The 18644-nt window shown below is 41.9% G+C and overlaps 1 protein-coding gene across 3 annotated transcripts in view; it reads left to right on the top strand.

Moving 5' to 3' along the window:
• Positions 1-18644, top strand: part of suco (SUN domain containing ossification factor) — a 41163-nt gene that overhangs the window by 7946 nt on the left and 14573 nt on the right. For 2 of the 3 annotated variants that reach the window (XM_083940114.1, XM_083940116.1), the window contains exons 2-10: positions 11839-11959; positions 13364-13465; positions 13807-14123; positions 14947-15087; positions 15392-15644; positions 16109-16220; positions 16760-16887; positions 17162-17229; positions 17336-17443. In XM_083940114.1, coding sequence (XP_083796240.1) covers positions 11839-11959; positions 13364-13465; positions 13807-14123; positions 14947-15087; positions 15392-15644; positions 16109-16220; positions 16760-16887; positions 17162-17229; positions 17336-17443 — 1350 coding nt within the window. The remainder of the gene's footprint in view (positions 1-11838; positions 11960-13363; positions 13466-13806; positions 14124-14946; positions 15088-15391; positions 15645-16108; positions 16221-16759; positions 16888-17161; positions 17230-17335; positions 17444-18644) is intronic. The other variant, XM_083940115.1, reaches the window with a different exon arrangement.

The raw sequence follows: 18644 nt of genomic DNA, 5'->3' as shown, positions 1-18644 counted from the left end.
CAAGTGTTTTCAAGGATTTACAGCTTGAAAACACAACATAAGTGCTTGGATTTTAAATAAAGTGCTTGAAACCGCTTGAGATTGAGATTATATATGATGGTGACAATTTGAAACGTACAACTTTTTTGGCTTTTCCTTTAATTTATCACCGCTCTGTTGAATGATGTAGAGAAACGTCCTTTTAAATATATTTTTGGGCACAAGAATATCTGATTTAATGTGATGGAGAAGTGCACTAATGATTATACTGAATGTACTCTATATACCACGACTGTCAGGGGCTAGAAATGCACCTTGAAATGCTTGAAAAGTACAGACGGGATAACTGACAGACAGATATCGGCTTTGATATCACAGCATTTTGACTAAAGTGTCTTGTTTTTACCGTCCATAAAAATGAAAAGCACATGTAAAAATGAGCGAGTACCCTCTGTTTCTGTTTCATGTTAGTCCATCTTATCTCTTACTTCCTTCACTCAGAAAATAATTCAGTGGGTTCATTTGAAGCGGGATGTCTCAAAGTAAATCTTGTTAACCTTGAAGCTGTATTTGAAAAATCATATAACTGCATACCCTCATATTTTTGTTTGTGGATTTTACGGCATAGCCTTTGTAGCATTACATTCGTTTAGGTTTGTTAATAAAAAGAGGAGGATGTGAATTTATCAAAAACAACATTAAGGTGTTTGGGATGAGCCCTTTTAACAGTACCATTTAGCAAAAAAGACTAAATCAAGATGGAGTTTTCTGCAGCAGGAACTTCTTTGCAGGATCCGGTTGCTCACATAATGTTTTTCTGGGAATAGGTAGGTCGACAGTGAGAGTTGAATGCAGGCCAGTCGCCTGAGGCTCTGTCAGTGGTAAAAGAAAATACCACTGTTTACTGTGTTAGTGAATAGTACTCTGAGGGTGGAGACTGCTGGGTCTTAAAAGTGGAGGCTTGCGTCAAAGCACACAATAGTGTTACTGCGTGTGTTTGCCTGTGTGAGAAGAAGGCATGGCAAAGGAAAGGAGAGCTATTCGACAACTGAACATTCAATTTGAACTCTTATGATTGAAACTTTTGTGGTCACATGAATGATATTTTCTGCACAAATAACAGTAAAAGTTGTTTACCAGGTTTTGGATTGATTGCACGTTATGAGTGAACATTTTCAATCTCAGTTTTTAATGCATCTCAAGATGTTTCTTGCAGCTGGATGCTGTGTCTACTCTCAGTTTCTGATAGGGAAATACAAAGCAACCTCTGATTTTAGTGTAATGAGCTGCCTTACTAGAGAAAGGAGCTATTTTTTTGCTCTGGAAAATGCTTTGGCTCCTCTCATCCCCTCCCCCTCTCTGCCTCACTGCTCTTAACTGTTTACCTACCCACCAACCATGCTGTCATGCTTTTACTATATGTGGTCCTCTATTTCTCTTTTACTCTTTGTTGCTTAAGTCTTGTATGTAGCAAGTATGTGTGTGACTGTGTGCGTGTGTGCCCTTTAACTGTCTGGATGACGGCGATGTACAGTGAGGTACCCTGTCCATTGTGTGCTCACAGTAGGGTGAAAGAACATTGTGTACTAAAGCTTATAATGGCATATTTTGCTTAGGCATTAATATAAAGACATACCAACACCATCAAGTCCACATTTCTCCTGTCGCCTGCTGACTGTTATATCATATCTCATTTCACAATCCAAAATAATTAGATAAGTCATGGACATCAGAATTAAACGGGCAATATACAGGCTCATTGTTCCAGATTTGCGTAGTATGTGCCTCCTTATGAGTGTAATGTATTGTTCAAAACCCAAAAATCACAGTATTCCACTCAGTTTCCAGTGTTTTAACTTTGAAAAACATGTTGTTTCCTTTGCTCTTTATGAGGCCACTGTTTGCATTGAGCATGCGTATGGCAAATGCACATGTTTCACCACACGGCAGCACATAGGCACACTCTGTACCGAGGTTAATGTTTGATGAGTTTAGGTTCTCCTGCTGTGCCTGGTGATACGTACTGACGAAGCATGCACGCATATTGCTGTATCCACACCCACCCATGCTAACCCTCACTGGGAAAGTGGCTTTGTACTATCAAATTACATTATATCACATGACTGCGTCCCTCAGTCCCATTGTCCTGGGACGATGTTCCTGATGTCAGATTCCCAACCCTCTTTGATCCCCGTCTGACTACTGCGGCGCTTCACTGTTGCCACCATACTGTGACTGTTTATGGGCTTTTTGTCTCGCTCCGTATCAGAGAAGAGATGTGTGTTTATTTTCACTGTTGATCAGGGATTCACTGGTTTATCGGCCGGACATCGATATCATCGGCCTATATGCAAATAAGATGATGTTCAATGATTGCAGTGGCTGATGTTTATCAGCCGTGGTGCATCAATTGCGTTGGCTAAATGTTTTCAAAGTTTTCAAAAAAATAACATTTTTCATGTGAAAGAAGGTTATATATAAGTTTATATAAGTTATTTTGAATCTATATTAAAGGTTGTTTGAAAGATTGGATTTGTGCTCATTCAAATATAGTAGAATGAAGAACTGAATGACGTAAATAGGTTAAGTTAGTTTTTATTATTAAGATTTATTTGTTTCCCTGGGAACAAAAGGGGCAATAAGTAACAACAAAAACAAAATAAACAACAATGAAAAAGCATCGGCTATTGGCCAAATTATTCTTTCAATCATCGTACCGGCCCAATGTTACCCTATTTGTGTTTTCCTATTGCCGATAATAAATATGCAGGTATTTAACAGACAGGCATACATATAATTAAAACGTATTAAACCCCATCTTTTATGATTTTCCTAGTCAAGCCAGGTGGTGGAATTGTTTAACCTCGCCACCAGTGACACCATAAGCTTCACACATTTATATGTTAAACACAACATCAGGGTTTGTTTTATTCACAGGCCCGTATTTCCTTGTGTCTCTGTTTCTGCACTGCAGTTTCCGAAAAACCAGTAAGCGAACTGCATTACGGAGGTATTTACGTCATTTGGATGACGCTTTACATTCTGATCCTTTCACTTTATATTCATTTGGTTCTAAGTTCTTAATAAAACGACTAAATACACATTGTTTTTCATCTGTCAAGTATTTAATTTACACAGGCGTATACAAAATAGGCCTTACCATGTGGTTATATCACAGAGATTATTCATTTATTGAGTTACCATAAAACATGTAATATTGTGATACATTCATCCTGTATCGGCATGGGAGATTTTGGCCATATCGCCCAGCCCTACTGCCAAACATGTCTCAAGGTTTACACTTGTACTTTAACAGTGTAGATATAGAGTATGTACCCGACTTGGTGCTGTTTCAGCGGTTGAGTGGTAAATGATATTATCTGAATTGCTTCATAAATGATTCAGTGGATAACACAAGGATGTCTAACTGCTTGGTTTTGGTTTGGGAAGAAAATGTGCTTAATGTCAGAAGGCTGCAGGTATGTAACTCTACAAGAGCGGCAGTCTTTCTTGCTCCAGGTGACTTGGCCTACTTGGTGCCACAGGCTACTTTCCAAATAGAGGTGTGTCTGTTCATTCACATTACATCCTAGTAAAAGGCTCCTGTGTAAATGTGGAGAGTTTCACCTGCGTCACACAGCCGGTGTAGCCCAAGAAAGATCCTTATGGATCAGAGGCAAACAAGCTTTACAAATAGCTCAAACTAGTGTGTGTATATAACGTATATAGCCTTTCATTAAGAGATGAACTCTCTAAGTGTTTAATCAAACTGTGATTATCTGGCTTTGAGAAGAAACAGGATGAAGTGGTGTAGTGTTGCCGGGAACTACAGGGCCTGTGCCAGCGTGTTTATTAGCCTGGATAATGAGAAAGCGACCAATCAAGTTGCCTTTGAACTGAAAGCGTGAGAGCTGTTCGTAGGCACGTTGCTCTTCCATTGTTTCATAAACGGCTAATATATTCCCACCCAATTTTCCTTATGTATTCCTAAAATGCAGGTGGTGGAGTGATAGTTTAAGCTTGTACATACTGTTACCTGCAGTTATTTCAGGCAGGCCTCCTATTTGAAATAAATACTTTGTTAAATTAGACCAACTCATAATTTGACTGAGTATATTTTCTTTTGTTATCTATAAGTGTCTATGTTAATTTTTAAGCATGTGTTAGTGTTTTACTTACAAAAATACAGATTTCATTTAACAACTTACAAAATAAAACACCAAAATATCTTTGTCCTCTTTTAAAAACCTGCCGGATCACAACAGATCCAGATCCACAGGTTTCATATCTGGGAGTGAGTTTAAGTGCACATAAAAAGCATGGTCATAACTAGCTATTATTATTATTATTATTATTATTATGACTAAACTTGCTTTGATCATAGATTTGATTTTCTCTTGTTTTTGAAAATGCCAGTCTTTTGGTAAATTGTCATATTGTTTGATCCTGTGTGGACAGTTTTTCTGCAGTTTCTGGGTTATTCGCATTTGTGTATTGTCCTACTGGATCACTTTCCACCTGCTGGGGCGACTCCCAACAGGTCTGGATAGATCTGCAGCTCTCCTAAATTCAGTTGGGTGAGTTTTGGACCAGTGAGGACTGATTGCCTGGCCTGCTCTGAGATGCTTGATTATTGCTTAGTACCCAGATACTGATGCCAGGAACTGGCTTGGGTCATAAGTCTTTGATGGAGATAAAGTATGTGGGGCATTCCTCTATTTCTCCAATACAGCAAAGTCGGCTCACAACATTAGAGCACTTATGAAAATGAGCTTGCCACTCCAACCCCATTCACCACTTTAGGTCACTTTTCCATGCAACGGTGCAACCCTCTCGTTTATTGATTGGTTTTCCATTAGCAAAAGTCGTGGATAGTACCTGTTACTGTTTTTCGGATCAGATGACCACTTCTCGAGAACGCTGCAGGCTGACAATAAAAGTAGCCTGATGTAACCAGGCACTCGCCGTGTCAAGTCTTTAAACACGCTCTGTGTGTCTATGGTTCAGAGTTGTTTGTGTGGGTGAGTTAGAGAGCTATTCACCACTCCAGCCACTGTGTCCTGGCTGCAGTGAGGATGCACCAGTGGAGAGGATTATGGAGGATCAGTAGGCTTTAGAACAAACTGCTGCTCTACATTATTCCACGCTTCGATCTGGAGGAAAATTAGAACGCACATGCAAAGTTACACACACCAACGCGCTCCGTCCTATAGGCCGAGCTTTCAGGCCCTGCCCCCACTTTTCCTCTTAAACTGTGACGACATGTTTTTGTCTGCCCGGCAGATGCGCTGGCCTACTTTTTACTTGGTCAGCCCTGGCACACCTCCCGGGCGCCACAATTCACCTCTGCCCACGTGGATCCTGGATTCTCCCTCGGCTCTTTTTTTCGCCCCATCTTTCTTTCTTTGTCCTGTCAGGGCTGCGGAGGTAAACCATGTTTTGGTCGAATATGGTCCCTCTGTGTGCTTGAAGGATTTATCTTTCAGAGATGTTGCTCCCTGAGAAACCAGCTGCATTTATTTTGCCTTTTAATTGTGTGTGTGGTTAGGCTTTGGTGAGTGTTTTTATAAGGAAACCTGAACTAACTCACTACATCATCCCTCTGTTCTCCGTCAGCTTCTCTCACATTATTACCTCACCGCCTAGCATCACACATCACATCAAGAATAATCTGAACTGAAAAACATCACAAGACTCTCCGCCTTTGGAAAGATAGACATCCTATTCACACACGCACGCACGCACACGCACGTACGCGCACAATTCATATTCATAATGAAGACCAAAATAACAATGAACCCAGTGACTTCAGTATTTTATCATTGAAATTGTCTTCTCCCTCTTCTTACACTTTTATTCATCTATCTCCTCTCTATGTTTTCTCGGTTGACACAGTGACACAGTTTAAGTTTTTTTAATTTAAGACAATTAAGGAGGGTATGGACTTAGTGTCCATCCCAGGCTGTCGGTTAGTTAAAGTGTGTGTGGCTGCACGAGATTTAGGCCACGCGAAGGAAAGGCAGCACTTAATCTGCTCTGGCCCAGGTTATCTATAATAGACTTTGTGTGTTGCTGTGTCATGCAATGAGAAAGACGAGTTTCTGTGAGAGTGACAAAGCTCTCTTGATCCAAACCAACCAAACGGATGTGAAGAATAAATGCCGATAGAGAGATAAGTAGTGACACACACACACAAGTTCACACATGCTGTCATGCTTGACACCTCTGAAAACCTTCAGTCACCAGGCCCCACATCCTGCCTGAGAAGAGATCAGAGCACAGATGGCATGCCATCCAGCTGGTGATAATATTTGACCCGTTGACGACAGATGAATCTATCCTCAGTGTGTTGTCTCTGCAAGTTTTGTCTGCTCTGTGTCAACCCAGTCAGTTGGTGCAGCACAGTTGATTATACACAAGTCTCCTGGTTCTGAAAGGCCCCAAAGCCAACAGGAAATATCATGGGATTTGGCTGTTCGGAACCAGCAGAGACGGCGTCTCAGGACATGTAGCCGGTCTGTCTGTGTGCATCTGTGCAAAGCTGTTCTGGCTGACTCCCATCAGGGCTCTAGAGGTGCTGTTCTGTGCACTCATGTTTCTGTAACGGGCTGCAGACAAGCTGATAACGTCCTCTTCAGCACTTATATTAATATTACAAAATGATTGAGCTGTAGCCAGAGAACAGTGTTCCCACACGTCCTGGAATATACAGTAGTTAACAGACGAGAGTATTTTAATATATAGGCTGTTCTGTTGTGGGAACTGTTTTATAATTGATTTATAGAAAAATGTCTTGTCTTTTAAAGCCTTTTTTTCAGGGCTAAATTACATGATATCAGATTGTTGCATAGACTTGAGTTCGCCCCAACATCCAATCCAGCATTTTAGGCAACATTTCTAGCCAATATACACTGCCGCTAAAAAAATACGTATCAAAACATTGATGTTGTTGTTGTTTTTTGAAGGCAGATGCCAGATATAGTAACTACAACTTTTTTTTTTTAACCCAGCCTGATTTTTATTTCTTAAAGAAAGAAACAGGAGAAAAAGTAACAGACAGAAGAAAACTGAGGTGCACAAACCATCACTGCAACTTTATAATAACTAATACATTGAAATGTGTCATAATTTCTAAGCATGTAAGACATGATTTCATAGATAAGTTCTAGCCATTATGGCATGCCGTGATCCCTGTCCATCATACCGCTTGATCACCACTGGAAAAGTCTTGGAAAATGATCTTTAGAAAAGAGTGTGAACCCTGGAGAAGAGCATAAAAGTCTGAAAGATGTCTTTAAACACCCCAGGTGCTTCTGAAGTGGGACAGGAAACAGGATAGAGAGAGAAAGAATGAGGAAGAGTGCATTAACAGGCTGCTGACTCATTAGTCTTGCCTCAGACTCTTCCTTCATTAGCTCCCCATTGACCCCCTACTGGTACAGCATGTAACAATATGAACATGTATGATTATTTTTCAAGTGGTCTCCGTATTTTTCTCCATTTGTGGGTCATACGTTCCTCCTCCCACTCTTACATAACCATTGGAAATAAAAAAGTAGGTCACGGTACGCCCCCCAAAGCGGATTGGCCCTTTCTTCACCTTTTTTTTATTCATCCGTAGGAGGAACGTCAACACTTAGGTCTTTCTGTTCACTCATGGAGATGATGCGGAGTGGGGGGTGGGAAGGCGTCCTTCACAGTTTGGGCTTGGATGTACATGTAGCTCAGCAGTCGATTCGGGGCATTTGTTTTCTTTAACTGCTCCACACGTTTTAATCTCTGTATTTTATTATTTAAATAACCCTCAGTGACTCGGCAGGTTCCAGTTAAACACTGGTTCATTCAGTAACGTGCCGGAACTCTGATATTTGCGTATATCAGCATCACACAAGTTTATTCAGGATTGTTTACTCTGTGACGTGTCAAACCTGCTCTGTGGTATTTGATCTGTTAGTCAGTCTTATCTGGGTCATTGAAAGCCTTTAAAAAAAAAAGATAAGCAAAGTTTGGGAACATAAACAGATCAATAGTTAAATACTTCTGGATGGATTTGCAGGAAGTTAGGTCCCATTTCCGAACAACTTTCAAACATCTTACAGAAAGGCACTGTATTGAAGCTGAGAGGTGTATGTGGGAGGACTTTTCACTTGTTTGTAGCTGCTGCTATTATCCAAGTGGTGCCATAGCGTACGTGTAAATGGCTTTTCCTATATAGTAGTGTCGTTCTGGCCCCGTGTCGTAGACCTTTATGACCCGTGGGTGTGTTGTTGACATGATTTTGCCTGTTGGGGGCAAAGTGTAGCTCTGGCTTGAATGTGTAATTGGAGGACTTTATCTGTTGTTTTAATCTACTTTGGCCTTTTTGTGCATTGATTAGATGATGGACAGACAGGAATGCGTGGGGGGGGGGGGGGGGGGTAACACACCAGTTTGCCGTGTTTAAAAAAAAATTCAATTTGGGGTAACAAGTAATTCCAAGATATAGACATTACTTATACTTTATGTTGTACATCTTTTCCTTTTTATAATTTGTCTGCATTTAATTTTTACAGTAGTCAGTTACATAATTTTGTCTGGCATGTCTTCCTTGTACATCCGTTGGTTTTTAGTGGTTGAGGGTGGAGGGGGACACAGGAGACATTTGAAACACACCACAACATAGTTTAAAGCTATGGATCTAAGTTTAGCCAGTAGCCTATGGTACATATTTACTCCATCTGTACACTGCTCAGCTCTTAGGTTTCCCTCACAAGCTTTATGGCCCTTCCCAGCCCTTTTTTGGAAAGCGTATATTATGAGGTACCAACACATATAGGAACATGCACACAGTGACTTAACAGCGGTAAATGTCATGTCCTGGTGTCCAAGTCAGCTGTCAAGGGCCTCTTCCCGGAAACAACATATTGCATGTATGTTCAGACGGAGATTAATCAATCATGGAGAAGGCAGAGATATTAACTGATCTGCCGAGTATCTATGTTTTCAATACCACGTCTTTAAAAACAAAAAGCTCTCCTTGACATTATTTATAATGGAAAAACAGATCTGCAGTCAGATATCGAACCCAAGGCTGCAAAAGTGAGACAACAGGTAAAAAAAATCAGCTGGCCCTTAAACCGGCAACAAACCCACCGCAACTCTTTCTCTGTTCTGTATTCAGTTCAATTCAACTAAGTTTATTTAAGAACAGGACAGTGCAAACCAATGAAGCACACGATCATACACGGGTTAAAAATGCCAGAATTAGCTATAAGGCTAATTTCCATCTGTATACCCCTGGCATCAATGTAAAAAACATACAATTAAGATAAAGAAGAACAACATAAAGTCTGTGCCTAGGACCTTTTTTTGCCATTGTGTTGTACGACGTATCGAGTATTGTATCAAAGTTTAAAATCCTCGTATCTTGACAACCTTTATGCAAAATAGCTAGAGGACATGTGTTTTCAGTGATGGGTTCATAACTCTTCTTGAATAATTTGGTAAATGTCCCCCTGAGTAGAAGTAGCTTCAGTGTTTACCGTCTTATCTTACCGAGTTGTCATTTGCTCATAAACCTGAGAGCGCAGATTGCATCAGATGCTCATACAAAGTCTCAGCGGGATATCGTTCTTGTCATCTTTTATCTTGTCATTCAATCACCTCAGAACAGAATACAAATGGAGAGGCTATCTTAGTTACTTGGGTAGATAGATATTATGTTTTTGATAATGTATTGATTCCCAGAAACTCTGTACATTTCTGATTAACCCTTTGAGACCTGCTGAAGCGTTGGCGATCTCAGCCTTCATTACTGTCTTTTAAGAGGCTGTTGTGGACTATTTCTTAAAAACGTAGAGCGAATGTATTGGTATCATATAAAACTGCATAACTTAAGGCAGCTAGTGGTACCAACCATGTCATAGCTTGTTGGAAAGGCAGCTAAATAACGCTCTAAAGTTAGGCTGCATTTTGGCGGTGGGGAAACAGGCCTGGCCATTTTCAAAGGGGTCCCTTGACCTCTGACCTCAAGATATTATTGGCATGAAATGGGTTCTGTGGGTGGTCTCGCCTTTCCAAACATGCCCACGTCATGCTAATACATTCAGTAAATGTATATATTCTCCTTTTCTAAAATGACGCATTTGAATATTCCTGCATACTTGGGTCTCTAAACAGTCTTTGAGTTGCATAAATTGGTTATAAATGGACTCAAAGACTCTTGTACGTGTGATCTGTGTACTTTGACAGTTTTCCTAAAATTAGATGCTGAAACTGTGAAATATATCACCTTGCTTATAGTGTCGCATAAATCACAATATGTTGAATTGTAACTGTATCTTGATACGTATTGTATCACCAGATTCCTGCCAATATGCAGCCCTGTGTGAGTGACAGGACAGTGGCTCGCACAGATGGTTGTATCTGTGTGATTGTGAGTATGTGTGCTCACTGCTCATCTCCCTTCTCCTGACAGCCACGCTGACAGGGTGCTAACATGACTGTCCATGTGTCCAGCTCTCTCCTGACATTGATATTTGACCGCTCAAGGGGAACTGCTCCAGTTTCAGAATCACGCGGTGCTTGTGTCCGTGCATCTTTGTGCCTCTTGTCACTGATGCAAAGTGTTGTCATGATCGGTGTCAAACTTTTGCATTAGTATTTCCATACTGTATGTATTCCTTTAGGTTCAAACAAATGTATAATGCACACACCGATGCCTCTGACTCCTCGTATTAGGTGTTACAGAGGTCTTTGATCTACATTGATAGTGCTGAAGTAATGTGTTTGCTCTAAAGCAGTCTGCTGATAACCAGCTGTCTCCCCTCTGCTTGTTTCTTCACTTCTTATCTTTCCTTTCCTATTTATTTTGCATCATGCCCATACTCTTAGTATTAACATGAATGAAAAATCAGCAGTCCTGTCCTGACAACATGCTCATGCCTACAGTAGCCCCACTGTGTGTGGCAGAGATGATTCATGCTGGCCTTGAGCACACTGCAGGTAAAGAGCGGCTGTGTTTTGCTGCCATCATGTACTGCACATTATTGGCAGCCTTGAAAGTAGTTGAACATAATTTATTAGAGACGCTCGGTGTGCAAAAATATGGAGGCTGAAATAAAACTTGTAAAACTTGCGCACATGCACTGCACACACGGGTGAGTTGTTTTGAAGTAAGATTGACGTTGAGACACCTGAAAGAGTTAAAGCAATATTGTGAGCCATGCTAAGCCTAAGGGGCAGAAATTAACAAGAAGGCAAAAGTAGAGAAGATAGGTCCAAAGCATGCAGTTTGCCTTAAGCAGCTTGCAAGAATGCAGAAATCACAAGAGTGGAATTTTGTTTGCACTTGCTATTTATACATAATTATTCACTTTCTCTCTTTTTTCTAGCTCTCTGCCTGTTTTCTTTGTAGACCAGCTTTTACCCTCTGTCCTTTTGGGTTTATCTCTCTCCCGGTGTGTGTTTCCCCTCATGCACACTCACGGTATTTTCATTGCCTGTGCCCAAAGAGCTCATGTCAGTTGTTCTGCCCCGAGGGAAGGAAGTGCTCTCACGGTGAAGGATGTGATGAAGTACAGACTCAGCATGCTTTTACTTCAAAGTAGAGCCATATATTGGTTGGCCACTATTATCGGCAGACCAGTATATAAACTTCTAGGCTCACATACCGTTTCTTGCTTTAACGCCTGTGTCAAAGGCATTTATTTTTTACATCATACTGTGCTGTTGGACTTATCTTATGTTTGTTTTTTTCAACAACGTGTACAGTCACTGCCTGGCATTGATTACCCTCTAATGTTAGTAAGATGTTCTTCCTGTATGATGATCACAATAATGTTGCATTGTGCCCACCATCTTTTTCAATCTGTGTTTCAGGTACCCCAGTCAATATGTATATTGTTCAGAGCAGAGCTTGTCTGGCCCTGGTCAGTCCGTGGGGGACAAAAACCCTGAGGGCCAGAAGCCGGAGCAGGAGCAGGACTCCACGCAACACAAGGTGCGTTTGACTTTTTACATGTTTCAAAATCAGTGAATCCGTCACATTCACCATTGCTTTCAAGTAACAGCTTTAAAACCATGTGTCCATATTCCAACCCTCTCCAACTATGATCATGAGCAGATTAACTTTTTTGTCCACAAAGAGACGGTTGAGGGGGTTCAGGCAGGAGGTTCAGTGCTTCCTTTGGAGGTTCTCCAGGCATATCTAACTAGTAGAAGACCCTAAGGTAGACCCCGGACACTGTGGAGAGATTATATATTCGCTTGAAAACGTTTCTCGAGAGAGGGACCTTTGGACAATCTTATTGAGACAGCAACTTGGCTGTTGACCAGCCACGCAGTGTAGTTACTACTGCTAGATCATCTTGTTGGCTGGCTGTGGAGTGGTGAGCAGTATTATTAGACTCACTGCTCATGGTGAAATGTATGAGTTAGCAAAACACCAAGAGGACAGTGGTGGGAGCTGGGTCATGCAACCGGTGAAAAGTGGGAGGCATGGAGAGTGTAGGAGCAGCTCTAAAGACTGTCAGGGAGATCCAGGGTTATGTAGGCAAGCCTGTGGATGGTGGGAGGCTGAGAGTGTTGCATAAATCTTTGTGTCTCCCACTGCAATAGGTGTTATTGAAGAAGAAAAGAACACATCAGTCATTTCATGATTGTATGAGTGAAACCGTCTCAAGTGAACATCATGTTTTCGAACATGAAGATTAGAGCATTTACTTAGAAAGTAGCCCAGTTGCATCTAGGCTTCAGACACAAATAGGTGGTTATGATATAAGTCAGGCCGTCTAGGGTTTGAGTTCAGAATATACAAAAGCTTTCCGAATTATTTTCTTATCTTTGCTTTAGTGACTAATCCTTCTTAAGTCAGTCTGTGGACTTCATTCCAGCAAAGTAAAGCGGTCTTGGAATGAGAGTTTGCCTGAGGTGGACTGATACTGGCTCAGAGCTGGGTCTGGGTTAAATAGTTTTTCCTTCGCTCTTATGGATGGGCCCTCAAAGTCGTGTGTGTGGAAATTCACGCACGAGTATTAGAATAAATGACATTCTGGGGAAGCGAGTGTGTTGTGCTATGTATGTATGTGTGAGGCAGGAGAAGAAGGGGAATCATTGTTAGCCGTCCAGCAACAAACAGGCATGCCAGGGCAGTTCAACAGCCCTGGCAGTCTGTCATCGGCCTTTATAACTCAGTCTTTGTTTGTCAACAAAAGGCTTCTTCATGACCTGAGATGCAAGACATTTTATATTTGACATTTTCAGATAAAATGCCTTTTTTTAAACAAACATTATCCAGTGATAATGTATTTCAAAGTATTTCAGAGAAGAAATGTCTTCCTGTGGCAAATGCTTCATTTTTCCCCAGTGATATTTCATATAATGTAACTGTTTCTTTTCTCTCTAGGTGTTGGAAGAAAGGACAACACACACATCATACGATACGGGTCTAGAGACGGAGAGGGCAACACTAGAGAACCTAGCAACACACGATGTGCACCAAGAACAGGTAACGTCATGTTCATCGTGTATACTATAGGAGAACCAAGATGGTACAAATCCTTAAATGATAACAAAACAAGGTAACATGACTGGATATCTGGGTATTTCAACTTGCAAATATGCATTGTTTTCGTTATAACACGCCTAATAACACATTATTTTAGGTTTTTGTGTTTAAATGAGGAGGTGCTTTATAAATAGTTCTGCTGAAAACCTGCACTAAACTGCATTGTAAAAAAGTAATTCCTAATTCAAAAAGAGGATTTAGAGAGAGATTGTGCTGGTTTTCTTTTAGCTGTTGACGGATTATCATTTATTTGTGAATGTTTCTGTGTTTTCTCTCACCAGACTGTGAATCTTCGGGAAACTGAGGTAGAGGAGACCAAGCCTGACCCAGAGTCTGATACAATACCTGTGGCCCCTGAGCCAGAACTCCACCCCGACACCCAGGCTGATGCGGACCTGCAGACTGACACCCAGGACCATGACCAGGGAGCCCCTGTGTCCTCTACTCCAGAACCAGTTCCAGCACAGGGCCAGGTGTCTACAGAAGCCCCAGCAGAGATCCTCAGTGACGCCCCTGCTGCACACCCCAGCCCGGACTCAAACCCAGCCACATCCCCAGATGAAGCTGAAAACACACCTACCTCACAGAGTGCCAGCAAGTAAGTTCAGATTCCCTTCTTCATTCCAGAGAACTTTTCTCTGGCATTAGAAGTTGGCTTTAACCACAGAGAAGTCCCATTGGCCAACTAAGAAATAAACTTACCAAGAAAAGATTGTTCCTCTGATGATGGTTAAAGCCAGTTTCAACTCATACAGATATAACGGTAACACAGTTTTCTATTGCACATTTTCTTTGATGTTTTTGTTTGTTTACTTTTGTTCCCTTCAGTTTTTATTTTTATTATTTAGTTGTTTTTTTTATTTAACCACTGTTAACAAGTGATCACAAACTGACATAGAGGCTCAAAGGAGAGCTGGTCTGACTGCCTGGATATTTCAAACTCACTTTTCATGGAAAAGAAGTGGTGTAGAGAAGTGGATTTGATCATATACAAGGAAATCAGGTCGAATGGACTTTGCAATTGAAGTTGGAGGACATTGAGGGAAATCACCTGTGTGGACATGGAAATGGAACTTTGATCATAAGTAGCCTGGACCTCCCCTGGACTGAACCTTTTAAGAAGAATACGTCCATCACGTGGCAACTTTTGTATTCGACTCCTTTCTCAAAGAGCATCGTCAACATCAGAACATTTTACGACGTTCCCGTCAACTGCCTCACCAGCGAGCGACCTCTCCACCCCCCCCCACCCCCCCACCCCCTTGTCCATCCATTTATTTCTCTACTCTCTCCCTGCACTCTGTCTAGTTTACCTCCTCTTCCATGTTCCCCTCTCTTCCTCTCTCCCACCCTGTCCTCCTCTCTCTTCCCTCCCCAGTGTAAGGAGGTGTGATAAACGCCATGTCCTTTCTTTCCCTCAGTGCGGTGCGGGTTGCCAGTGCAGGAGATGAACTCCCAGTAAAGAACTTTGTCTTTGCTGAGCACTCTGATTCACAGTGCAGGGTCATACCCCCCGAACTGGCAACCTGTGAAATCTCCCCTTTTGGCAGGCCTCTCTTCAGGTGAGTTTCTAGCCCCCAGAAGCCAATCAAAGCACAGAGACAGGTAATCCAGGTACAAGCTACACCTCTCTGCTGTGCGCAACCGTCGACCGCTGACCTTGCTCTCCACTTACTTCTGCTTTTGTTTTAATCTCCTTTTTTCCATCGTTTTGCCTGCTCACAACCAAGGACTGTCAGTTCTGTCAAATTGATTTTTTTAAGCAGATTACTAATTTGTCTTCTCAACCCTTCTTTATCCTCATTCCTCCTTTCTCCTACTACTCCTCTCTCTGTCCACCTCATTGGCCCCATGTCTGTGCTATAGTGTCGATGACGCTGGCACAGAGGACCAGCGGTCGGACCAGAGCCACAGCTCTGGTCCTGAAGCAGAGGTCCAGTCTACTCCAGGCCATGTAGACCAGGAACAACAACAGCAACAACAACAGCAACAACAACAACAGCAGCAGCAACAACAACAGCAACAACAGCAACAACAACAACAGCAACAACAGCTGGAGGATGGGCTGTCTGATTCAGACCAGGAGGGCAACACTTCTCAACACCACAAAGAAAAGCAGGTCAGCAGCTTGTGGCTCTCACATTTCTCACATGTATGAGTGCTTGACATTTTAATGTAGAACCATCCAACATCCAAAGGTTTTTAATAAACACCAAATTAAAGAATTATTAGAGCAGCGCCATAGGATTTCTAGGATCAGACTGGCTTGTTGGGTCTAAACGTGCGCTTATATAATCCATCAAATTATTATTCACAGCACAGTGCATCTCAATGCTTTAGTGGCCGCCAGGGGCTAGCTGACTACCATGGCGTGACTGGACATGGCATGCAATTCATGTAGTGGCTCACTGATGCCAGAATACAAATGATCCTTATTGTATTATTGTTAAATATGACTGTGCTGTGCTCTTGTATATCAACATATCACGATATTAGGGTTGTGATCGAGTTTCTGTAATTACAGTTGAACTGTCACTATGGGCCTGAATCGTCTGCCTGTGTTTGTGTGTTTGTGTGTTTCAGGCAGGGCAAGGCAGTGTTGCCAGGGAGACTGATCCCTCTGTGCCCAGCAAAGAAGACATCCCCACCTTTGACGAGTGGAAGAAACAAGTCATGGAGGTGGAGAAGGAGAAAAGTGAGTGCATACATTATTAAAGCACCCATTTAGGTGCATGTGCTCGAATGGAAAGAGAGGACGCCACATCAACAACTAAGTGCAGTGTCTTAGTGTTTAAGTTCAGGTACAGAGGTTTGCTTCAGGGCTTTTGTTCTCTCAAGGCTGGATAAGTCAAAGATAGCCTGATGATGTTAGTGTCTCTCTGTGACACTGGCCCAGGAGCAGTTTGCAGCATTGCCTCTGTAGACAAAGGAGGTCTTCACATGTCGGGTTTAATCTACATCTCACTGTGTTGCTTCTTTGTCCTTCTTACTTCGAGTGTTATGGGCATTGTTTAACTCTGTCATTTCTCTTTTGCTTCCTTCCTTGTAATCTATTCCTGTCTATCCCTTTCACCATCTCCCCCTCTCTTCTCTCTTTCGGCCTGTACACGCCATGTGCAGTGGTCAGTGGAGCGTGTGTTTATGTGTGTTGCGTAACCTCTCTACTTGTTCCTCTCAGGCTCTTTTTCCAGTGTCTGTAATGGGCCTAATGTAACACTCTCTCTCTCTGTCCAGGTCAGTCTCTCCATACCTCAAGCAGCGGCACCCCCAAACCAGTGAAGAAGGTCCAGAAAAACTTCAAAAATAACTACGCCTCTGTGGAGTGTGGCGCAAAGATACTCTCTGCCAACAACGAGGCCAAGGTTAAAAACACATCGTCTTTGTTCCCTATTGCCTACACACAAATACAAATAGACACACTCACACAGCTAAGGATACAGGTCGTTGTACTGTCAGGTTGCAGGTGGATAAAACCTGCTTCAAAAGCTGTTTAACATTTCAGATGAGAATTAAAGCTTCACGTGGCACATATGTTTAGTCTCATATGAAACCGTTTCACTGTGTTTGAAATCAAAATACTTGTGATGATGACGGTGGATGCTAATTGTCTCACTCATTCTTTTGTCTCATATTCAGAGCACTTCGGCTATTCTCATGGAGAATATGGACCTTTACATGCTTAATCCTTGCAGCAACAAAATCTGGTGAGTACACTGACACACACACAGTACGGGGACACGGTTTGTCTGCAATAGAGCCTCAAATAAATGTATCTTTTAATAAACATTCTCTATTTCCCTCTGTCTCCAGGTTTGTCATAGAGCTCTGTGAGCCTATTCAAGTCAAGCAGCTGGACATTGCGAATTTTGAGCTCTTCTCATCAACACCTAGAGACTTTTTAGTGTCCATCAGTGACAGGTATGCTCACACAGTTTAATTTCCGCCAATGTTAGAATTGATTTGGTTCGTTGGAACAGTGGTTAGAGCAGTCGCCCCATGTAAAGTGGCTGAAGCAGCGGCCCCAGGTTTGACTCCGAGCTGCGGCCCTTTGCTGCATGTCTCCCCCTCTCTCACCTCATTTCCCGTCTTTCATATATAATAAAGGCTTGAAAAACGTCAAAAAAGAACCATTAAAAATTGAAAGTGACATGTTCTCGCAGGCATGTGGTTGTTGTGTGACTAACAGAAAGCCCTGCCTTGGGCTGTGCCACAGGATGCACCGACCTCCAGTCCAATTTATTTGCTGTGTCGGTCACAGTGCATCATCTTCTGCATTTGATTAACAATTGAAATAAATGCCTCTATTCACTTAATTGAGGATTATTGCATGTATTGGCCTAGTTTATTGAAGTAATTCGTTATTTATTTTTATTTAATCAGTTAGTCTCATTGAGATTAGGATCTCTTTTTCAAGAGAGACTTGAGAACAAGAAACATTCATAATATATATATAATTAAATTTTTAAGCTGTTTCCAAAAATTTCCAAGGCGATTGCAAGACTCCAGCTTTAAGGAAGTTTGTAGTTCATTCAATTTCAACGCTGCCCCAAGGGGCTTTACAATCTGCACAGCATATGACTCACTCTGACTAGAGACAACAAGAGCAGCTCAGGAGGGCTCCCTCTCTCATGGTGGACAGAGATGTCGTGTGTACAGAACAGACCAACATAATACAAGTGCAGTGTAGAGGAAATTAGAGATAAACATATATGAAGGCTAGATCTGTGAGGAGGTCAAGCAGCTTCCACGTTTGGACTCTTTCAGGAAACCGAATCCATGGTTATCAAGTTTAGCATGTACAGAAACGTGCAGTTATGATATGCATCAGCCTGAATCAGGGCTGCATGTGTACTAGCACTTCTAACACAATCAGTTTAATGTAGAAATCAATCATTTTAATCTTCTCCCTGCTGTATTATCAGCTCTAACTTCAGTGCTGCCAGAGCTGCTGTTGTCTGTTTCAGATTCCGACCGTCAGGATTTATTTCCAGCATCATATCGCACCGCAACTCATAAATGCCACCCTCCTCCTAACCTCGAGTCACACGGACCACAGTGGCATTTGCACCCAGCCTGAGAGAACATGCCAAATAGTGTTTGAAGTACGCTGTGGCCCTCG

The sequence above is a fragment of the Echiichthys vipera genome (genome assembly GCF_963691815.1).
Source record: "Echiichthys vipera genome assembly, chromosome: 3".
NCBI lineage: Eukaryota > Metazoa > Chordata > Actinopteri > Perciformes > Trachinidae > Echiichthys > Echiichthys vipera.
This window is presented reverse-complemented; position numbering and strand designations above follow the sequence as displayed.